The sequence below is a fragment of the Gallinula chloropus genome (genome assembly GCF_964237585.1).
Source record: "Gallinula chloropus genome assembly, chromosome: 18".
NCBI lineage: Eukaryota > Metazoa > Chordata > Aves > Gruiformes > Rallidae > Gallinula > Gallinula chloropus.
The window spans coordinates 8,888,286-8,909,703 of record NC_140103.1 but is presented as its reverse complement, the minus strand read 5'-3'; the positions used below and the strand labels follow the sequence as shown (position 1 = coordinate 8,909,703).

General features: G+C 44.2%; 1 protein-coding gene across 1 annotated transcript in view; it reads left to right on the top strand.

The window, feature by feature from the left end:
* PAPPA (pappalysin 1) overlaps positions 1 to 21,418 on the top strand; it is a gene marked incomplete at both ends in the record, with an annotated part of 177,702 nt that overhangs the window by 14,423 nt on the left and 141,861 nt on the right. The window contains one exon of the mRNA XM_084272503.1: positions 11,856 to 12,924. Coding sequence (XP_084128629.1) covers positions 11,856 to 12,924 — 1,069 coding nt within the window. The remainder of the gene's footprint in view (positions 1 to 11,855; positions 12,925 to 21,418) is intronic.

Here is a 21,418-nt window from a genome sequence, read left to right as displayed (position 1 = left end):
GTGGCAAAGGATAGAAGTTTCTTTTTGGCTGGTGGTTTTGGGAAGAGAACAGAGATTTCCTTCAGTGATAGATCAGCTGCTTTGGGGGAAAGAAAGGGTGTTTGTTTCAGCAGTGATGAAACTGCTGTGGGAGAGGGAAGCAGGCTCCCTCTTCTGCTAATTCAAGCTGCTTATTGCAGGGTGGTTGAAGGTGCACAGGTTGCTCTGGGATTTTAGTTCTTACTTTGCAGTTGCTCTGAGGTGCCGTCAGCTCTGTCCTTTCCATCTGTGGGGGTGGGACAGTGGTTCTCAGCAGCCCTCAGAGAGATGCTGTCGGTAAGGATGAGGTAACAACATCAGTGCAGTGCTGTGATCATGTATGATGCTGTAAATGGCAAATGCCACTGCACTGTCCTGAAAGGAAGAAATGCTCATCCAAGAAGTCCCGTTGGCCAGGGTCGAGCTAGGTCCCTGCAGCACTCTGCTGCTATAAAGAGAAGACCGAGGTTGTGGAATGCCAAAGACACATAAAGAGGTTTTATCTTGCCAATCTCATACTTATCTATTTGTCCCATCTTTCCTTCTCTTGACTTGTGTAAGCTCGTATTCATGAGTATCACAGGTATTTATTTTCTCCTACTGAAAAACAGAGCTGGTGCCTGAACGGTGTGACTGGCCACATTCCCTCCTGTGCAGCACAATGCAATCTTGGCTCTTCACTAGTTAATATTTTCTGTCAACAACCTGCAAGAAAACATAAAATCAGTGCTGATAAAACTTGCAGATGTTGCAGAGTTCAGGGAGTGGTAAACAATGACCAAAACAGGACTCTCATTTGGGTGTTTTCAGCAACTGAGAACATGCAAACAGTATGCATTTGAGTAAAGCCAAATGTGAAGTCATACATATAGAAAGATGGGAGGCAGGTCATACGTAACAGATGGATGATGGGGGAAGGGTCTTTCACCTGGAAGTTAAACGTGTAGGAGTAACTGCCTGCTGGAATAGATAAAGCATGTAGATGTGAGCTGCCAGTGTGATGTTGTGGCCAAAGGTTGAGAGTCATCCTTGGCTATGTAAACAAGGAAGCATTGAATGGGACTGGGGAGGTTGTGTTATCCTTGTAGTGACACTGGAGTAGCTGCTGCTTGGAGTACTTTGTCCAGTTCTGGTGGCCACAGTTTAAAAAGGATGTTGTCTGAAAGAGGATTTAGAGGAAAAAAAAGTTAACAATGACAATAATGATACGATTTGTAACGAGCCTTAAAGTATTTGACTCAAGAAGATTAAGAGGTGACTTGATCATCAGGATCTTTAAGTATATGTTGGGGGAATATTAATCTGGTAATTGGAGGTTGGAAATCTGATAATAGAGGATGTGAGTAAATCCAATGGATGCACGTGGAGACTAAGCAACTTCAGAACAGAGAGTAAATGCAGTATTTTAGCCTTGAAAGTAGTCAATCACTGAAAAATCTCTGAGCGCAATGGTGGAATATTTGCCAGTATAACTTCCAAAGTAAAATTCAGTGGTTTTCCAGATTGCAAGGTCTTTAAAGAGGAGTTAATTCAGTCATCACCCATATTGTGTCTGAGTGCTTCTAACATCAGATCATTCTGGGGTTTTCAGGCAGCATTTGGATGCTAATTTAAAATCTTTTATTTCCAGTATTTCTGTGGATTCTCCTTGACACCAGTATGATATTTCTAATCACCATAACATACCCAGCTCTTTGTAGGATTTCCTTAGCATCAGTATAATGGAATTGTCAGGTTTATGAGGATGTTAATCTCATTTAGATTTTGTCACCTTTAACCAGAACGATGTGCTGAGCAATGACTCATCTTTCCCTCTTCAAATCAGTCCAGTGCACTAGTCTGAAAACAAACTGAAAAACAAGACTGAAATCTGTTGTCATTGAAGGTAGGAAGAGTTTTACTGTTGACTTCAGTGAAGCCAAGAATTTACCTCCAGAATGCAACCTTTGGGGACCAAAGTCAAGGTTTCCCTCTTGAAACTGCAGCATCGACAATGTCAGGGCTATGAAGCTAACACACAGACATCCGTTAAAAACAACAGCACTGAATGAGACAGCAGAGAAGCTGCTTGGGGTGACTTTTGATTGTCACCTGCTTGTTGGGTGGTCCGTCTCTCAATCCAGGACGGAACAGCAGTCCGGAAAGGTATGTAGGCTGTATGCTGAAATGACCTATTCCTGTGACTTTGGCTAAACTGCAAACAAAAACTATAGGCCAAAGACCTACTGGAGGCAGTTAGTGTTCTGAGACAGAATTTCATTTCATTTGAGCCATTCCCAGCCACAGGCCATTCCTCAAAATTCACATTTAAGCTAAATGCTCAACATGCCCTGGTCTGCTCCTCCAAACCCACGTGCATCTGCAGGCCTGCGCACAGAGAAGGTTGTACTCGTACACGCTATTTTGTTAGTCTTCATTTCTTTGGTTCCAAATTTAACCAGAAGTGGAAGGGCTGAAATAACATAAGAAAGGTTGGACATACGATATTTCCTGCTGCTCAGCTAAACATAAGAATTGCCAAAAATCTTCCAAGGTAGCTTGTTTCTTTTACATTTTTCTCCCAGTTCTGCAGACTTGAGAAGGTCAATTACTTTTGAGAAGCATTTGACTTTGGCAACGCTTATGGAAAGCGAAGTAGAATTATGACCTTTTGGAGGGCTGCCCATCGCTGTCCCATCTTGTCTCTTAAGAGCTAAAGGCTGAATTTTCAGCTGCAGCCTTTGGTTTAATAGGTGTGAATTTCTTTCCGTGCACTTCTAAGACATCGTGAGTATCTGTGTGAGAATTCTCTTTTAGTGCCTTATTTATTTGTGCTCACGGATCAAGTGATCGCTGATATTTGTAGAGCAGAAATACAGGCTCAGGTATTTCCAGGAGGAAAATCATACCAAAACAAATGAAATTGGATTCAAACTGAGCAGAAAAATAGAGCTCTAAAATTATATACTTAGGTTAGTATGCGGTGACTCCAGCCTATCTGGAATGCATGCTATAATGGTTATATCATGTTAGAGACGCAGGTTTTTTCAGCAGGATGTTTCCTAGAAAGCAGAAATATCTCTGTGGTTTGTGTATGGGTTTGGAACTCGTGTGCAAGTATGGAGCGGGGAATTTGAGGCATGAAAAAGCCATGGTTAGAGAAGGCCCAGATCCCTTTCAAAAGCGACAGCAGAAAACAGGCACAACCAGCTCTGTTCTGCCTGCTGTTGCCACACGCTCTTGTGTTGGGATGGGTGTTGCATCGGAGGTGATTCTTTGAAGGTTGGTAAATTCCTCGGTTGTTTCTATTAGCACAGGAAAGACGCGGTCGTATAGGAAAGCCGGATGCAAGAAGATATCTGAGTCTGGATAAGATCTAAGATGCTTTTACAATAAGATATTTAATTCTCACAGAGGCAAAGGCTTTGGGTGGCATAAATCAGTGCAAATGCACTGGAGCTACTCGGTTTTGCACTCACAGAGTATCTGCCCAAGAATGTTCTCAAAATCCAATTAAATAACTAGAACTGTTTCATGTGGAAATGCCCCTCAATTACAAAGACAAGTCTAAGCGATCATGATGTGATTTTTACAGTCTCCTTGCAGGGTGCCCTAGTTTGCATTCATGGAATTTTTTGTTTTTGTTTTGTTTTTGTAATAATGTGGATGTTGGCCATCTGTCTGATCCCGGAAAGGTTGTAAGGTTGTCCCTGCTCCCCAGGTCCTCTTCCCACTCCCTCATTGATCATAATGTTTGATTTAGGTGCCACTAGATTTCCTTCTTTGTTCTCAAGCCCTAACCTCCCCCCCACAAACACACATGCATTGTGCAATGGTGTAAAAGCTCTGCTCTCTGCAGCTGGGAGTAGTAACTGCTCAGCTGGTTCCAGTGCTGCCCTTAAGCTGCTGTAAAGGTCAGAGACAAGGGAATACTAAAAAGCAAAACAAGCTGTGTTGTTGTCCCCCACTCAATCCTGGCTGTGTGTTTTGATCAGCACTACAAGCTCATGCATAGACCTCCACTTCTTGCTGCTCCGCGTTTCTGGCCGTCAAGGGGTTCCACGGGGCAGCACGTCGGGCATTTTTCCAGCACGACTACAGGCTTGGCCGCTGCTGCAGCTGATTGACTTGCAGTGCTTGTCAGGCACAAAGCACATTTTGAAAGGAAATGCCATATTGAACTCCCAGTGAGCTGATGGGTATTGTGCACGGTCATCTGATGGCACAGATGTGCCCCTAATAATCCTTCCAGGAGAACGTTTCCTCCTGGGATGCTCTGGCCATCTGATCTGCTCTGAGGTATGCTGACCTATCTTGACCCAGTTTATGATCAATTCTCTCTGCTGTTTTCTAAAAGGACCCCAGAAATACCACTTTATCATTTAGATTGCCTAGAAGTGTCTACTTTCATGTCTGTTCCTTCCGTGGAAGGTACTCTCTGTGTTTGCTCTCAGGCATTAACTCTGACGAAAGGGGGGGAAGCCACTAAATTTCCCTGTAGAGCTTTCATAGCTAATCAGGTTTTGGTTAATAGTGCAGGGAGGAGGAGGAGAAGATGAGGAAACAGAGGTAACATGTTCCATCAAGCATGTGGTCGGGAACATTCACCTGTGTGTAGAGTGCCCCTTCTGCTGGTGTGCCATTCTATTCATGTCCTTTTCTTCAGGTTTGTGTGTGTTGTGCCTGTGTCTGGGAGAGGCAGATGACTTTCATGCACGCCTCTCGATACGTATGTGTGTTTTGCAACATCTGCTTTTGAAGCACTGGTGATGTTAATGCTGGATGCTTCTGAAGAGCAGTACGCTGCCTCGGCCACCACACGATGGTTAATTCCTAACCTGGTTCTGCTGATCAGTGAGCGCAGATAAGCTTGGAAGTTGAGAGGTGTGTTAATGTCCCTTTGAGCCAAACCAACAAACTTATTGAGGGCTTTGCATTCCCTGTATTTGAAGGATATCTGGGTTTTCATAAACACTAAACTGCTTTATTATCAGTGGGCAATGCTAGTGTGTCTACAACTGGCAGCTATCAACCTATATTTTTGTCTGAATCAAGCCCGACACAAAGCCTCCCTTATTTATGATGTACACCAGTGATTCTGAGGGAACATGCTGATTGCTGCAGAGTTTATGTCTTTAAGTTAAGTAACAGCCAAACAAAGCCTGCTGGTACTGTCTTAATACTGTCCCTATGTCTGCATGTGTTATGATCATCTCTAATAACAGGGACATGTACTGTTTTTCCAAGCTTCAATTAAAACCATTTGGTTGTTTCCAAGAACAAGGCAGGAGAAATTAATTGCTTTGTAGATAGTAGAAAATCTTTATGCTTGTTCTTTGGAGTATTCCTCTGGTCCCAGACTTTATAGCAGGGACTGAAGTTTGACCCTTTGCGAAGGATGTGCCTTTTCCTATCCATTTAAAAGCCCACCTAAACCTAGTTACTGGATCACAGACAGCCACAGCTTTTAACCAAGTACCAGTCTCCACTGGCTCTGCAGCTTTATTGTGAAATGCTTAGGGAGATCTAGATAAGAAGCCAACCTTCCCGCTAATACTTGTTTACGCTGATACTGTATACAAAGGAGCCCTTGCAAAAGCAATGCCTGGTCCAAGGATGACCCTGTTACACTAGGGCAAGGACTGAAGCTCGCTCCTTGGTGTCGTTTGGTTACGGGGTGTCTTGTGTTCACTTACACCTCAAAATCCTCACAACCTCAGAATTTCTCACTAACCCCAGCCTAACAGATCTGTTTGCAGTGAGTTCTTATATACCCTTAGCGGGTATATTCTCACAATAGGCTCGGTGAAGTGTCACTAATATGATTGTCCATGCCAGTGGCTGCTCTGTTGCAGCCTACATGATTTTGTTATCGGAAGGGAAGGATTTGTGTAATGTTCATAACTAGCCAGCCACTATAAATTCATGTTTTGCTGGTTTAGCCGTTCTCACCTCCCTGTTCTCAGGCTTCAAGGTATCTCATTGAGCATATGAGTGACTGGGAATTTGAGAAACAGTTAGAATATATGCATAATTTATCGCTAAATGGCAAGGATATGAAGATTTCAGTATTGCAAAGAGCCTTGGGCCAAATTCTCAACATTAAATAGGCATAGCTGCATTAGACTCTCTATTTCTAAGTGATGAAGATCTTGTCTTTCATGCCAAAATGAAAAGAACCCCGTCCTTCCATCTCAAATCTGAATCCCATTGCATTGCTTGTAAACGACAGTATCTGGTGTGAATTCAGCTAGATTGATAGCAGTGGCACACATCCCCTTTTTGCTCGCTTAAGTAGTAATGTTGCCACCTGAGCAAGTCTCGGGTGGGTTGCTTGAGCCACTCCTGGTCTCAGGGGGCAACCTCAGGAGGCCTCTTAGCTGCGTTCGAAATGGTATAGACAGAGATGTTGCCTTAAGTACTCTGGACTTTGAATTATTTAACTATTGTGGAAGGAAGTGGGGGCTGGGATAAGCATGGCAAAGGAAAGGAGAGATTATTTCTCCCCTTTGTAAAACTATATTGGGTTCAACGTCATACCATGAAATATCCAGTGCAGAACTCAAGAACTGCTCCAGTGGATCTTCGCTGACTTATCCAATTGCATGGAACATGGGGATACTTAACCCGAATCTGTCGGTTTTAATTATTTTCCTCTGGACAGATAAAAGCTTTCTATAGGTTCCTGTAGAATATTTGCTCTTTCAAGCGTTCCTCTGTGCTTTGATACTAAACGATTAAAGCATGCTAAAGAAAAAAACAGCCCCAACCTTTAGCTCCCTGTTCTTGGGCCCCCTGACTGCAGCTTTGATTGTTGACCTAAATTCCCCTTTCATAACTGAGTCCTGTCACCTCTGGTTGTAGTCTCCCAGCAAAACAGGCACGGCCAACTTCCAGAAGTGCGGGGCACTGTTTTCTGTTCTGCCTTGCACGGCTGTGACGGGCTCCACAGCACACCTGATGTGTTCAAAGTCTAACTGACCTCCTTCCCCTTCCCCCAGCCTCTCAGCTCCTGGAAAGGACAGCATAACAAGCCTTTTTTTTTTTTTTTTTTTTCTTTCTCCTTTTCTTTCTTTCCCCCCCTTCCCGTTGCTCAGCAAAGTGAGGAAACTTTTCCTGCCTAAAGAATTAGATTCTTCGGTAATTCTACGGCTGGGCTGATTACCGGGAAGCTTGCTGTTAGCAAGACACAAGAAACTGCACTGAAGTGAGGGAAGGAGGCCTGGAGTCTGTTATTGATAATATTTAAGTGGATTACAGCAGCTTGCATGGGCTACTTCGGCCTCTCTTCTTTCAGACTCTGCCCGCAGAGAGACCTACTTATGACTCCAGCAGCTACAGCCTCTAGCTGTGAGTTCCCGTTTCTCTGTGGCTGCTGCTGATAAACATCTTCTCCAATCTCAGCATCACAGGCTTGGTTGCAGCAAAGCCTCGTGTCCTCACTCAGGACTTTCTTCTAGAAGTCCAGCAGCTGATGCTACACGTTGTGCTCGTACTGCTGAACCCTGCCCCGTGCTCAGAGCCCACATGAGGATGTGACTCTTAAGTCCTCAAAAACAAACTGGGTTATAAATCAGATGCTGGCCTTGGTTAGAGCCTCCTGGAAGAGGTCAGATGGACAGCTGTATACAGGAGCAGTTGTTGCTCCAGAACCAGAGACTCTATTTCTGGTTTTCCATGTTTGACTTCTGACTTTGGGCCTTCGGAGTAAAATTTTCCAGCTTTCCCCACTCTTTTGATGCCTAGGAATTTACTTTTCCTATAAGGGACAAACATCATGGGACTGGAAGGAGCCCCATGGGCCACTTAAGTCTGTTGCTGGCCAGGCATACAGGAATGTGGCATCTTATTTTGTCCATGTGCTTCTCCAGAATTGTCTGAAAAGTGACTCACTCCTTTGTGGGGAAGGAAGGTTACCAATGCCTCTTACTGGAAAGCTGAACTAGCACCTCTTCTTTGTTTCTTTAAATGAAAGATAAAATTCCGATTGAAACCCTTGGGTTTCAGGAACAGGAGCTTTACAAGGGGGGAAAAACTCATTCAGCATTCAAAGGGCTGTCAGTATTCTTCTCAGCTGTAGCTCCATCCCTTTCTAGCAACTCAGGGCAAGCAGAAGTGAGGAAAACTGTTTGCTGCTGTATGAAACTTGTACATATTTTTTTAATCTAATTGCTGTGGGGAAAACAAACTTCAGTTTTATTTCGCACCATTTTTTGGCTCAGAAACTTCAGGCTCATTCGCCAAATTGTGGTTTTGCAGTCATTGGCTTGAGTCTCATTTACCGTGAGGCCTCTTTACACCACTCTTGGTTTGTAAAGGGATATTAAGTAGCTAAAAATGTCTTTTACCACATTATTGTAAAGAATTCTCAGTGTAAATGAGAATCTAAACTCTGTATGTTTTTCATGTAAATGTTGGTTGTGGTCACAGCTGAATTTTGAAATTCAGAGTGTCAACCATTGTGAGGGGTGATTTTGCTCAGAACCAGCCTTGTTTGGGGTAAAAGAGGCCTCTTGTTTAAAATGTTCTTAATTATGTCTGAGAAATAACTCATGGCTATGGAACCTTTTACTAAATTGAAATAAATTGTGAAAACATCAAATTATTCAGTTTTCAGAAGTTCTGGCAATTATTTCCCATGTCCCTCTTCCAATGGCTTTGCCCTTATTAGTTGTCAGAGAAGAAGTAATAAATTCTTTTATTATGACATCCAGTGTCCCAGCTGAAATGAGTTTCATTGTGCTGGGGACAAAACGGAAAAGTGACACTCCCTTAGCCGGAGGATTCTTAGTCTGAAGCCAAAAGTAAGTGGAGGATTGGGAAAGTAGGTACAGCATACGAGCAAAAGAAGGTCATAAAGAACTGGTACGACTTGCAAGTTATAGGGAGTGTGGGTTTCTTACCCTTTTCTTACTCTTTTTTCCTTTCTCTTAAGAACAAAACAAGTCTTGCTGCCGAAGGGATTGTGTTCAATCAGTCTTTTCATCAAGAGTTGGATGTCTGTAATAGTAAAACTTTGAGAAAAGAGTACTGTACATGGCATATGGATTCAGTAATGACCTTTGCCCTAAACTAGAAAATGCAAGGAACTGGAATAGTAGACTGCTTTAGTTCAGCAGCTTTCGTACTGGCATGTTCAGTGGTGTCCCTATTGTCACTGGTTTTTTTCTTTTTCTGCCCTCCTTTGGCTCCCTGTAAATCTTGAATTGATGGCAGCTGTTTGAGCCAAACTCAAGACACGTTGCATCACATCAGGGTTTAAATGCTCAAAGGCAAGGGAGGATTGCTACTATTCTGTAGTATTCCTCCAGCAGCTCCATCTGTTCAGCTGAGGTCAATCACTAGCATCATGCAGCACTTCAGAGAGAAAGGAAGATGTTCTTTAATCCTGGCTAGGAAACTGAATTTCCATTCCACAATAATTTATTAGTTCTTTGGGGGAATATTTCCAGCCCTGGACAGTACAAAAAGCCAGAAAACTTGACCCTTATAGGCTGCATAGTGGACTTCCCCAGAGCTGGAGACCCCAGAAGCCTGTTCCAGGACTTCCAGCCATCCGTCCAACAGCAGGGATCTTGGATGCTTTAAGAAACAGGTGGAGCAGCTATTGCGTGTGCAGCTGACCTGTGGTCTGCAGGCCTGGAGAATTCAGTTGCTTGACAGCAAAGGGGGCAGGAGATGGTAGGGAGCATGGCTGGGATGGGTTGACCTTCTAGGCTTGCAGTCAGAACAGCTGAGGGAGTCCCTGGGTTTTTCCCCATACCCTGTTGAAGACCCGCACCTTCTCAGAGAGATCTGTTGGGACTAGCCCATTTCTGCTCTCACCACGTTGGCAATTCTTGGCAGGCAAAAGCTCTCTTACAAAATGTCCAACCAGCTCTAATGGTCTTATTACAATAAGTTGAGATCTTTATAACTTCTTTTTTATGACTTACTTGGAAGAGGGACTTGCTTTGCCAGCTGTCTCCTCATTGACTGCAGTATAATCCACCCACTATCATTGGACAATACCTCCATTTGAGATTCATAAAAACATATTTATGGGGTCTCATACACCTGTAAAATGAACCCTTTGTGAAAGTATCTCTCCCATAAAGAAAAATTAAAATAAGCTTAAAAAGCCAGGCTCCAGAAGGTCATTGGCAGCTTTGGCTTTCATATCATGGACTTCCCAGGTAAATACCTAACCCAGCAAACACAAATATATATATTTTTTTTAACACATTTGTTCCCTCCCTGGTTCTCCTCCTCTCCATTCTTGTGATCAGAAGTAGCAAGTACACACTAGAAGCTGGTCTCAAAAAGGTTTTGAACTGAGTGCGCCCTACAGATGAATAAACACATTACCTTCCGAACCCTGGGATCTCTCTTCCAAAGGAAACAGGAAAAGGGGGAGCTCAGAGTCCCTAGCAAAATACCAGCCTGCAGAAAAAAGCCCTGTTTAATTTTTTTTTTTAACTTTCCCATCAGAAGGCTTTTTTTTTCTTTTTTTTCTTTTTTTTTTTACAAGGGATGGAGGAGGAGAGGGGAAGGGTGTGAGGAGATGGGGGAAGGTGGGTGCTGGGAGAGGGGAGGAAAAATACAGTGAATGCTCCTGTAACCTTTGCTCTGTTGATACTAGACAAGACTGCACTGTTAATGAGTGATTGTTAACAGATGGCTGTTGAGCAACTTAGTCAGAAGCAGAAGATGTTATTTGGTTGTAGTGCTGGGAGGGTTAGGGTGCAGGGGTGAGGTAAGGGGATATTTAGTCTTTTCATGAGGACTGAACTGTCAGAGATTTATGATTTTTGTTTAGGCTTTGGGAAGTGAAGGCCTGGGGGAAGGATTGCTTTCTATGTGCTGATAGCAGAAAGGCCAGTTGGTGCTGAAGGCTCTAACGACTGTTTCTTCGGTTGAGAGGTGTCCCTGCAGCCCTTGGCCTTTGAGAACTGAAAGATGGAAATGTATGTCTGTAACTTGCCAAACCTTACATCCCAAACTGAGAGGGGCAGAACTCTTCCTACTGCTGGGAGCTGTCTGAAGACTGGTTGAGAGAGCTTTAGCTGTGGATCCACGCTTTGTTTATGAGAGAAACCATTAGTGTGTGTCCCTTGCAGAGCACCAAGTGGTTACACAGTGTGTGTGTGTGTGAGGGGACAGGACTCGATGATGTCTCGAGGTCCCTTCCAACCCCTACGATTCTGTGATTCTATGAACCTTCCCAAGTGCACGTGTCTCTCTGTGCACGTCTGTTGCTCTTTCCTGCTGTGGTATGTACCTTGTTCAACCAACACAGGCCATTTCCTGCTGGTTTGGGTGGGAATATGAAGGGAGCCTGAATGTATCCCATTTATTTGCTGTAGGATTCGGGTGCTTGATCCTACCTGGATTATTGCAGCTGCTCGGTGTTTCTCAAACGGTGCAGTACTTAGATTTTACCATTATTTATTCTCTGTGCCTAATTAGATACGGAGTTCAGGGGTATAAGGTATGAGTGAGGTCAACAAGGATTGCTTCTCGAGACTTCTTATTGTCAACCAGTAATGTATGGCTTGAGGGAAGGTAAGAATGAAATGCACGGTACAACTTTTTGCTGGTAGGAATTTGCAGAAGGGTTTTGGTCTTTGGTCTGGAAAGGGGAATCCCATTCATACATGCCACTGCAAAATTTGACCTTTAATTGCAAGTCTTAACGTGACCTCCCACAATGATGCACTAGATGATTTAGTGTCTTTCCTGTACTCTAACTTTCTAACATATGGAGGTGAGTGTGTGTATATACATACACAGAGAGATATTTATACAGTTTTAAGACTAATTTCTTTATTCTGTCATCCTTATTTATTCGTATTTCTTTTTTTTTTGTGGGCACATAGGACTATATGACAAATGTTCTTACACCTCCCGTGACCGAGGATGGGTCCTGGGGATTAACACCATCAGTGACCAGGGGAATAGAGACCCCCGCTATTTCTTCTCTCTGAAGACGGACCGTGCTCGCAAAGTAACCACCATTGCAGCACATCGCAGCTACCTCCCCAACCAGTGGGTGCACCTGGCTGCCACGTATGATGGGCACCTGATGAAACTCTATGTGAATGGTGCCCAGGTGGCCACAAGTGGAGAGCAAGTGGGCAGCATCTTCAGTCTTCTGACCCTGAAGTGTAAGGTGCTCATGGTTGGAGGAAATGCCCTTAACCAGAACTATCGGGGTTATGTGGAGCACTTCAGCCTCTGGAGGACAGCCCGGTCTCAGAAGGAGATCTTGTTGGACATGGGCCAGGCAATTCACAGACAAGACACGCCTCTACCTCAGCTAGTTCTTCAAGACAGTTTACTGAATGTGAAAAACACCTGGTCCCCCATGAAGGATGGCAGCAGTCCTCAAAGCAAGTTCAGCTATCATCACGGCTATTTGCTGGATACCAGCCTAGATCCTCCTCTCTGCGGCCAGACAGTCTGTGACAACACGGACGTAATTGCCAGCTACAACAAGCTCCCCAGCTTCCGTCGCAACAAAATCGTTCGCTACCGTGTGGTAAACCTCTATGATGACAAACACCAGAACCCCACTGTCAGCCGGCAGCAGATTGAGTTCCAGCATCAGCATTTAAATGAGGCTTTCAGCCGCTACAACATCACCTGGGAGCTGGAGGTACTGGAGGTGAAGAACTCTTCCCTTCGCCACCGACTCATCCTGGCCAACTGTGATATCAGCAAGATTGGGGATGAGAACTGTGATCCCGAGTGCAACCACACCTTGACTGGCTACGATGGTGGAGACTGCCGACATGTACGCCACACGCTCTTCAACAAGAAGAAGCAGAACGGTGTGTGTGACATGGATTGTAATTATGAGAGATACAACTTTGATGGTGGGGAATGCTGTAACCCAGAGATAACAGAAGTCACCAAGACGTGCTTTGACCCATACTCTCCTTACAGGTAGGCAATTTTTTTTAACTATTTAAGATTGTATTAATGAATATTTGTGGAGGTATTGATCAGCGTGCTGGCTGTTGAACCCTTGCATTGTTGTCTTTATGGGCTTTGGAGTTTGTAATTTATTTTTATTGTAGTATCTGGCTCACGTTACAGTTATCCAGATGCAATCTCAGGAATGGTCTCAAGCGTGTCTTACCATCGCATTGGTATATCACACCGTTGATGTTAACTGCCGACTCTTAGGAGTAGGTGTGAGATGTCATAGAATAGAGGGGGAAGAGCCCCTCAGGCATGGAACAGAACATAAATGCTCTTAGGTAGACTTTATTTCTGTAGGACTTCTTTGAAGGAGGTAGGTAATTCTGTATTCTTACTGCTGTGAGTACAGCTTTCTGTAAGCACTGTGGAGGGGCAGCTGAGTCTGTAGGCATTGAGGAGGGAGGTGGGTACCAGGTTTCTGGCAGTGCTGTTGTACACGGGTTGGTAATTGAACTCTTTTGCATCCCTTTATTTTTTTATATGTATATATGAAAATGGAGGCAATGCCACTTCATTACAAATGGCAGGGATACTTTGTGTGGGTAAACGTGAATTTATAAAATCCTGAGATCCTCAGGTAAATGCTCCCTTGCGTTGTAGTGTGAAGAGAGGCATCTTTGAGTAACTTGCTTCAGCTGAATATCATGTACCTACAATTACTCCAGCTTGCTTTTGGTCATCTTCAAATAGGAGTTAGCATGTTTAAGCAAAAACTGGTCTCTGTGAATGAGTTAAAAATACAAACACACAGAAGATGAAGGTTAAGGCTGAAATTCTGTTATGTTTCCCATGTTACAGTTCTTTTAGGGCAATTCATGGAGTCATGGGGGAAAACATCTAGATGGTCAGAACTCCCTGTGTTGCCAATGCTAAAATTCAGGTTAAGAAGGAAAGTAGGAGCTGTTCTGGAGTCCCTTCCATTATAGCAGTTCAGGCTATATTTGTAACTTCCTCAGTAGAGGGAAGTTTTTAAACATTATCAGCTCTACTGGAGCTTTAAATACACATAATTAAGCTGCAAAGAAATGCTGCCTTTCTTGTGTTTTGGGTTTTTTCTTTCTGTCTTTTTTTTTAAACCTCAGTGAGGTTGGTTTTTAAAAAAAATCCTTATAGCTCAGCTTGACTTCAGTCAGTTACCAGTGAACAAAGCTCAAATGAGGAAATACTTTAAATACTAATGATGGAAAATATTGGAAGGAAAAATACTGATCTTTTAATACTGTTCAACTGGAGAGGAACACAACTAAGCAAATACCATCAAAGGCATAATGCAAATTGGATTGTTTTAACACCATAGTTCTGACAACTCGAGGTGTTAGTTATAACAGCTATGACAATTTTTAGAAAAATACATTATTTTTAATCTGATAGTACCCTTTTATCACTTGTTCTGTGACCGGCATAATACCCATACAAAATGAAACAAGAAAAGCCTTGTAAATTTTAGTTGACAGATTTAAGACTGTGCCTTAATGTTATTCTGACGTACAGAGATGTTTCTATTTCAAATGAAGTCCTTTTGCTGCATAGAATGTACTTGCACAAACCCAAGCAAGACATTTAGTTTCAAAATCTGAAGTTACTTTAACACGACACAGATACTCTTCATATGCAGTTGTGTGTTCCTTTTGGAGACAACCACCTTGCTAAGCTTGTCTGGAGGATTTGTGTTTCATGGCATTGAGATCACAGAATCACAATGGTTGGAAGGGACCTGGAGAGCTCATGGGGTCCAACCCCCCTGCCAAAGCAGCTCCCCAGCTCATATTGCACAGGGTGACATCCAGACATCCACTGCTCTCCCTCCATCCACCCAGCCGGTGATGAGATCATAGAAGGCTATCAGATTGGTTGAGCATGATCTCCCCTTGGTGAATCCATGCTGACTGCTCATCATGACCTTCTTCTCTTCCAGTTCTTTGGTGATGGCATCCAGAACAAGCTGTTCCATAACCTTTCCAGGGACAGAAGTGAGGCTGACTGGCCTATAGTTGTTAGGATCCTCCTTCTTGCCCTTTTTAAAGACTGGAGTGATATTGGCTATCCTCCAGTCCTCAGGCACTTCTCCTGTCCTCCAAGACCTGTTGAAGATGATAGAGAGCGGCTCAGCAATCACCTCTGCCAGCTCCCTCAGCACATGTGGATGTCACCCATCAGGGCCCATGGATTTGTGTGCATTAATCCCTTTGAGCCACTCCTGGACCTCCCCTACCTCAACCAGAGGGAAATTCTTCATTTCCCAAACACTCCTACTTTCATCCAGTGTTTGTGGGTCCCGAGGGGCCTTTGGAGTGAAGACCGAAGCGAAGAAGGCATTCAGTATGTCCACCTTCTCAGCATCACCCGTTACCAGGACACCCGCCTCGTTCAGCAAGGGACCTACATTATCCCTGGTCATCCTCTTACTATTCACATATCTGAAAAAACTCCTTTTTATTGTCCTTTGTGTCCCTTGCCAGCTTCATTTCCAAGCGGGCTTTAACCTTCCTAGTCAAATCCCTACAGGCCCTGACAACATCCCTATATTCTTCCCAGGTGCTCAGACCCTGTTTCCACAATTCAGAAACCTTTTGCTTCCCTTTGAGTTTACTCATTAGCTCCCTGCTCATCCACACAGGTCTTCTGCCTCTCTTTCCTGATTTCTTGCTCAAAGGGATGCACCTATTCTGTACTTGGAAGAAGTGCTGTTTAAATGCTACCCAGCTCTCACAGGCTCCCTTTCCTTCTAACAGCGTAGCCCAGCTCATAGATCTTGTTTTGGCTACGTGTTCGTTCTGGCTTGAGAAGGACCTTCTCTTGAGTGACACACTGAGGTCGGTGAGGGAGGCCCAGAGGTCCTCTTCCACAGAGTCTGAGAGAACCCATAGATCATCCAAAGACTTTTTTACCACAGTTAGTCTTCACTTGTCTTTGCACCAACACTGTAATGCAGCACTGACCATTGGTAATGAAACCAAGAAGGCCACAGAATATACTCCATCTCTCTGGAGCCCTTATTTGGTGGCTGATGAGCTTAGGCAGAATTCATACCCACCTCTATGATGAGTGTTTCCACTCAGTACGGCAAAATACAGCAGTTAGGCCTGTAGCTTGATCAATGAGGGTTGTAAGGCTGAATGCTGCTTTCAGTATTTATGCTAACAAATACAGGTCTAGGGCAGTGGCTTTGGCAGCAGAGCCTTCATTGACTAAAAGGGTGAAGATTCAAACCCTATGTTTGGCTTTGGTAGTGCCCTCAGCACCATCCCCTGAGAGAGATTTCCATGCCAGTTAGTGACTCAGTCAAAATCTGTGACTCAGTTGGCACCATCTGGGTCCATTTTGCATCACCAGCCCCTCTTGTCATCACTTTCATTGGCAGAGTCCTCGGTCCTCTCTAGTGCAGGCCTTGTGCCACATCAATGGAGACATCTCTGCAGCCACTGAGAGCTCATGTCTAATTCCAGGTGTTTCCTTTAACCAACTTCACTCTGCCAACAGCAGAAGAAAGGGAAAAGAGCCTTCAGTGTGGTGAGGCATCAAATAAACAGGGGGAAAAGATGAAACACTACCAGTAAGCTAAGCTTTGCTCTGCAAAGGCCCTCTGCAGCCTTCCTTGGCATTGGGGTGGGACCTCAGCACTACTGGGTTTCGTTCCTTCTACACCCTTAGTGTCAGCAGTTGTAGCCAGCTGTTCACCATGCAGAGTTTATTCCTGAAATACTTTTGTCCTTTGGAACCAACCAAAAAGTGCTAATGCTTGATTAATGCTCTTATAAACAGGAACTCTCTTCAGTGTCTCTTCATCCCCAAAAGAAGATAGATCTATTTCTCCTCACTTTCCTCCTCCTGTCTCAGTCCCAGTCCATGAAGCCTGGGACAAAGTTGCTGTCAGTCGTTACAAAAAACTCTGCAGATGCTTCTTGACTAAGTGCAACCACAGATGTGATATCAATGGAACAACTTCAAGACAACCCCAATCTGCATTATAAGTTAATTGTGATGCCTTTGGCACCTTGGACAAAGTGCTCAGGTACTTTGATAGTGTCCTTCAGGTGCTGTCATTGTTCAGCACTGGTGACCATAGAGCTGAGTCCAGCAGCAGAGCTGTTGTGCTTTTTTTTTTTCCTCTGTCCAACCTCTCTGTCTGGCACCTCTCCAAAAATGTTTTCCAGCAGAGAGCTGGTGTTCTGGTAGCAGGATGTTGGTGTGTAGAAGTGTAAGTAAGTGGCATATCTGTAATGAAGTTTGGCAGAGGATCAGCATGGATGGATGGGAACTCAGCTCAGAGCTGCTCAGCAGAAAGCTGTAAACATTGTGGTACCAACTGGATCATCTCTTCTGTTTAATAGCTTATGGGGAAAAACCAAAAGACTGGTTATCATTAGCCACGCCGCAGGCTTTATCCAAGAATATCTGCTGCACTTCTTTTCATTAATTTCATGAGAGTGGGACAAATGTATTTAATCCCAGCAAATGATTTGTAAATATTGTGCAGCTTTGCTTTATTTCTGCAGTTCTGGGAAATCAGAACATGCTAAGATCATACAGTCTGGCCCAATAGAAAAGGCAGAAGCAAGGATAAACACACTTGCCAGAAAGACACATTCCTTGTGTTGTTTGGGATATTGCTGGTTACAAAATAGGGAAGGCTTTGAGCTCATGACACCTACCATGGCTCCTTTTCAAGTAACTTGAAACGAACAGCAAGGGATCATAGGAAGTCATGCTCTGTGCGTGCCATTTGATGTGGCAAATTTTTGCACCACACTATGGTTAACTGAGCTGTTCCTTTTATGTAATATTGGGCTTGCACATCAGGCTTCACCACAGGATCACATGGACAGATAAGAAAGCATTCCCCTTGATGCTTTCTTAGGAAAATGCTGATGGAATTCCTGAAACAGTAAAAGCTACTGCTGTGTTTTCAGACTCCCTCGATTCATACAATCTACTGCATTCTTGCTGGAAATCCCCTCAGAGTAACTGACCCTTGGGACAGGCTTTCTCAACATCCCCATGTGTGCCCTGAAGGTTCCTGCAACCCTCCTGCTCTGCCTGAACAAGGGGCAGAGCTGAGCTGTGAAGCTCCGGAGTCTGCAGCACCTGCCTGCAGACCAAGCGTGACACCAACCCGGCGAGCTGCAGGCCGGGGCCCTGCTGATCCCTGCCTTTTCTGAGGCCTTTTCCAAGGCTTGTGTCATGCAGGTCAGCAAAGCTTAGTGTTGCATCACATCAGCTTGCTCAAGATTAAGGGCACTGGCACATCCCGGTCATATGTAAATTAGACTCTGAGCACACGTTTGATTGATTTGTAGATCTAGAGGTTTGGGGATGGGTATGACAGGGCAGGTATGAAGGCCACACCATGCTATGGCATGTGGGTGGCAGCAGGAGGTGACTAATCTACAGCCTTGGTGGAGCTCACACCGGTAACTGAGCTGTGGCTGCAGTTCAGGGCTCCTCCATGGAGTTTCTGCTCAGGTCAGGTCAGCCTCATAACTCTTTTTCCTCCTCTTCCACTGGAAATCTTTTCTTTTCACAAGGCTTCTTTGCAAAATATCGTCAAATTACTCCAGAGAAGGGAGGCATGCTTAATGCCCTTTTCTAGGAGTAAGACCAGTTGTAACAAATACTCCTTGATTCCTAATAAAGGATTAATTTCCACCTAATCCTAAACACTAAAAAGAACAGAAGAAATTCATGAAAGCTCTTCAATTCAGGAAGCTTGAGAACTTAATCCCCTGCCTGGAAGAGACCATTGTGAAGCTCTTGACATCAAGGATTCCTGCATTCACACAGGTATCAGACAGATATATAGCAAATAGCTGAGTTTTTGTCAAGGGATTCGGTGTTAAACGTCCAGTTCTTTACTTAACCAGCCCCAGGGCTGTTTAGAAGATGGAGAGGTAACACTCTCAAGGACACAGTTGCGGTATCTTGGTAGTTGTCACCCAAAAGCCAAGTCCCAACAGGAAATCCTCTGTTCTCTCTGTTTATGCTGTCCTCTATTCCAGATGTCAGGGATGTTAATCAGCTGGGAGGAGTTGCATCTGTTCCCATGCTAGCGACTGACATTTATAAGTCTAGTATTGAATGCAGTTATAGACAGGACTTCAGCACTAAAGAAACTATTTCTACATATACGATTGCACACCCCAGAAACAGTAGGAGTTTGCTCAATTTAGCTTGACCCACAGTCATCTTTTCCAACAGTTCTTTTCAAGAAACATTTTTTCCCCAAGACTCATAGGACTCATGGTTTGTTTCATGGCCATTATCCATTATGTAAAAAGATCACTGTCTGGTCAAACTGCAGGATGCTTGGAATGAAGACAGCCTATAAAACCTATGGAGTAAACTATCAGAGATCATTAAGAATCCTTGTGGGAGACAATAGATTAAAGTATTATTAGACACTCCAGGGCTATTGCAGACCCGTTTGGCTCTGGAAGATTTGCAGATTTGGCAAGGACCTCGCAGCTCTGCCGCACGGCATCCTCCAGGCCCACATGCTCGGTGGGCACGGATGCACTCCAGCACCCCCTTTGGTTTAGGCAAGCAAGGTGGAGCTTATCCCTTCCCCCATTCTGAAAAGTAGCAGTACAAATGAGCCATTTCATTGTCTCTGCTGATCAATTCAAATTATCCTGCCTTACACGGAGACCCGCAGCTCGATCACGGCCAACCTGCGTCTCTAAAGTGCTGTGGGGCTTTGCATTAATCGCCCTGCTTTCCACCCATACCCATCCCTGTGCAACTCCCTTCAGAGGTGGGTGTGAGGTGCCCTCTGTGTTTTTAATTAGCGGCAGCCGAAACCTCCTGTAAATTCAGGAGGTTGCACCTTTCACACAGAGAAAGATGCAAAGCACACAGGCTATTTCTGTGGCAAGCTTACCCAGGTGTAATATTTGTGTTTGCAGTTCCCATCCTATCTTTCAGACTTCTTTTCTGATAGGAATTTAAGTTCAGTTCTTGCAAGCACCAGCTGCCCTTTGGGGAAATCGAGAGCAGCCACCTCCACCGTGCTCCATTTACAGCGTCCATGAACACAATGCATTTGGCTTCACCTCTAACGTGGGTTGCTGGACTTGGGCAAACAGTACTTCACTTGGGCTGTTGGGTTTTTTTTTCCCTCCTTCATGATCCCATCACTATTGCTGCTGGTGGAAATGTACAGAAATCTTTCAGAAGAGATGCTGCTGACTTCTGCTACGTCCTGGGGGAGTTTGCTCTGCGCAGCCACGCTTCAAACCTTCAGCATTACTGGTGCCTTCACATAGTGGGTTCGCAGGGTTCAGGAGAAAGGAGTGAGAGGGATAAGGTGAATTTTCTTTATATAGTCTCAGCTGAGAATGCAGATGTGAGCAGAGGCATGATTGCTGGCCTAGCAGTTCTGCCTTTGCCCGATATCTGTGAACTTAATGCGGGGGGAGGAAGCCAACCCAAAAGTGTGATTGCTCAGAAAACAGCAGTTTCTATAAGTAGTTTATGGGTTTGAGTAGAAAAATACCTTTATGCTACAGAGGACTTGGCTGCAGACACAGCAGACGGGATGGAAAGACTGGGAAAAGAGGTGCAAGTTCTGAGAAGAAGAAACAGAGAACAGTGTGGCAGTGCTGTGATTTTCAGAGCAGTGATGTTCTTGATGTAGATGGGAGAGCTGCAGCTTACAAAGAAGGCAGGTTTTAGCAGCAGGGAGGATGTCTTTTCTTAAGTCAATTAATAGTATTAGGAAAAAAAAAGAGATAATGATAATATAAAGAAAGGTTTAAGAGCTTGAAAACTTGTCCTTTTCTTCCCCCCCCCAAACAATCAGTTGATTCATTAAAAAAAAACCAAAACATTTCTCCCAAAAATTATTGGTTGTGATTTTTTTTATAGTCTTTCTTTTTAGCTTGTTGGCCTTTGGGGGGATTTTGGAGGTATGAGCAGTGTATGTCCGGGGATTTGGGTATATATATGTATGTTTAAATTTGATAGCTGGAACAGTAAGGAGGGTATTAACTAAATGGAAAGGTGGTGGAAAAGAGGAAGGTCTTCGAAAAGATTGAAGGAGAAAGAATGCAGAGGTAGATCTGTAGGCAACAGCATGAAGCGCAGTCTGTGTCTATTGGCCTTTGTTTGAACTTCTTTGGCACCAGTTCCTGATGTTTTAAGTCCCTGTCTACCTCCTCCCTATTCTGTCTTCCTTTCTTCCTTCCTTCCAGAAGGCAGGTCATCCCTTCAGTCTAGGCTCTCTCCTCTGCCCAGTCTGGGACTGGGGGAAACCCAGGAAGCAGATGTCTCAGTTTATCTTAACTGCAGTGAGAAGAATTAATTGTCCCTCAAACACTCCAGGACCAGGACAATGTGAACCTGTCCCATCACTTTAGCACCTGTCCACCACCAAGATACAGAGTGATTGGCAAGGCTGGTTTCAAAGTACATGTGATGCCTTTTCCATTAGCTGTATGCCAAGACATCCACTGTCTTG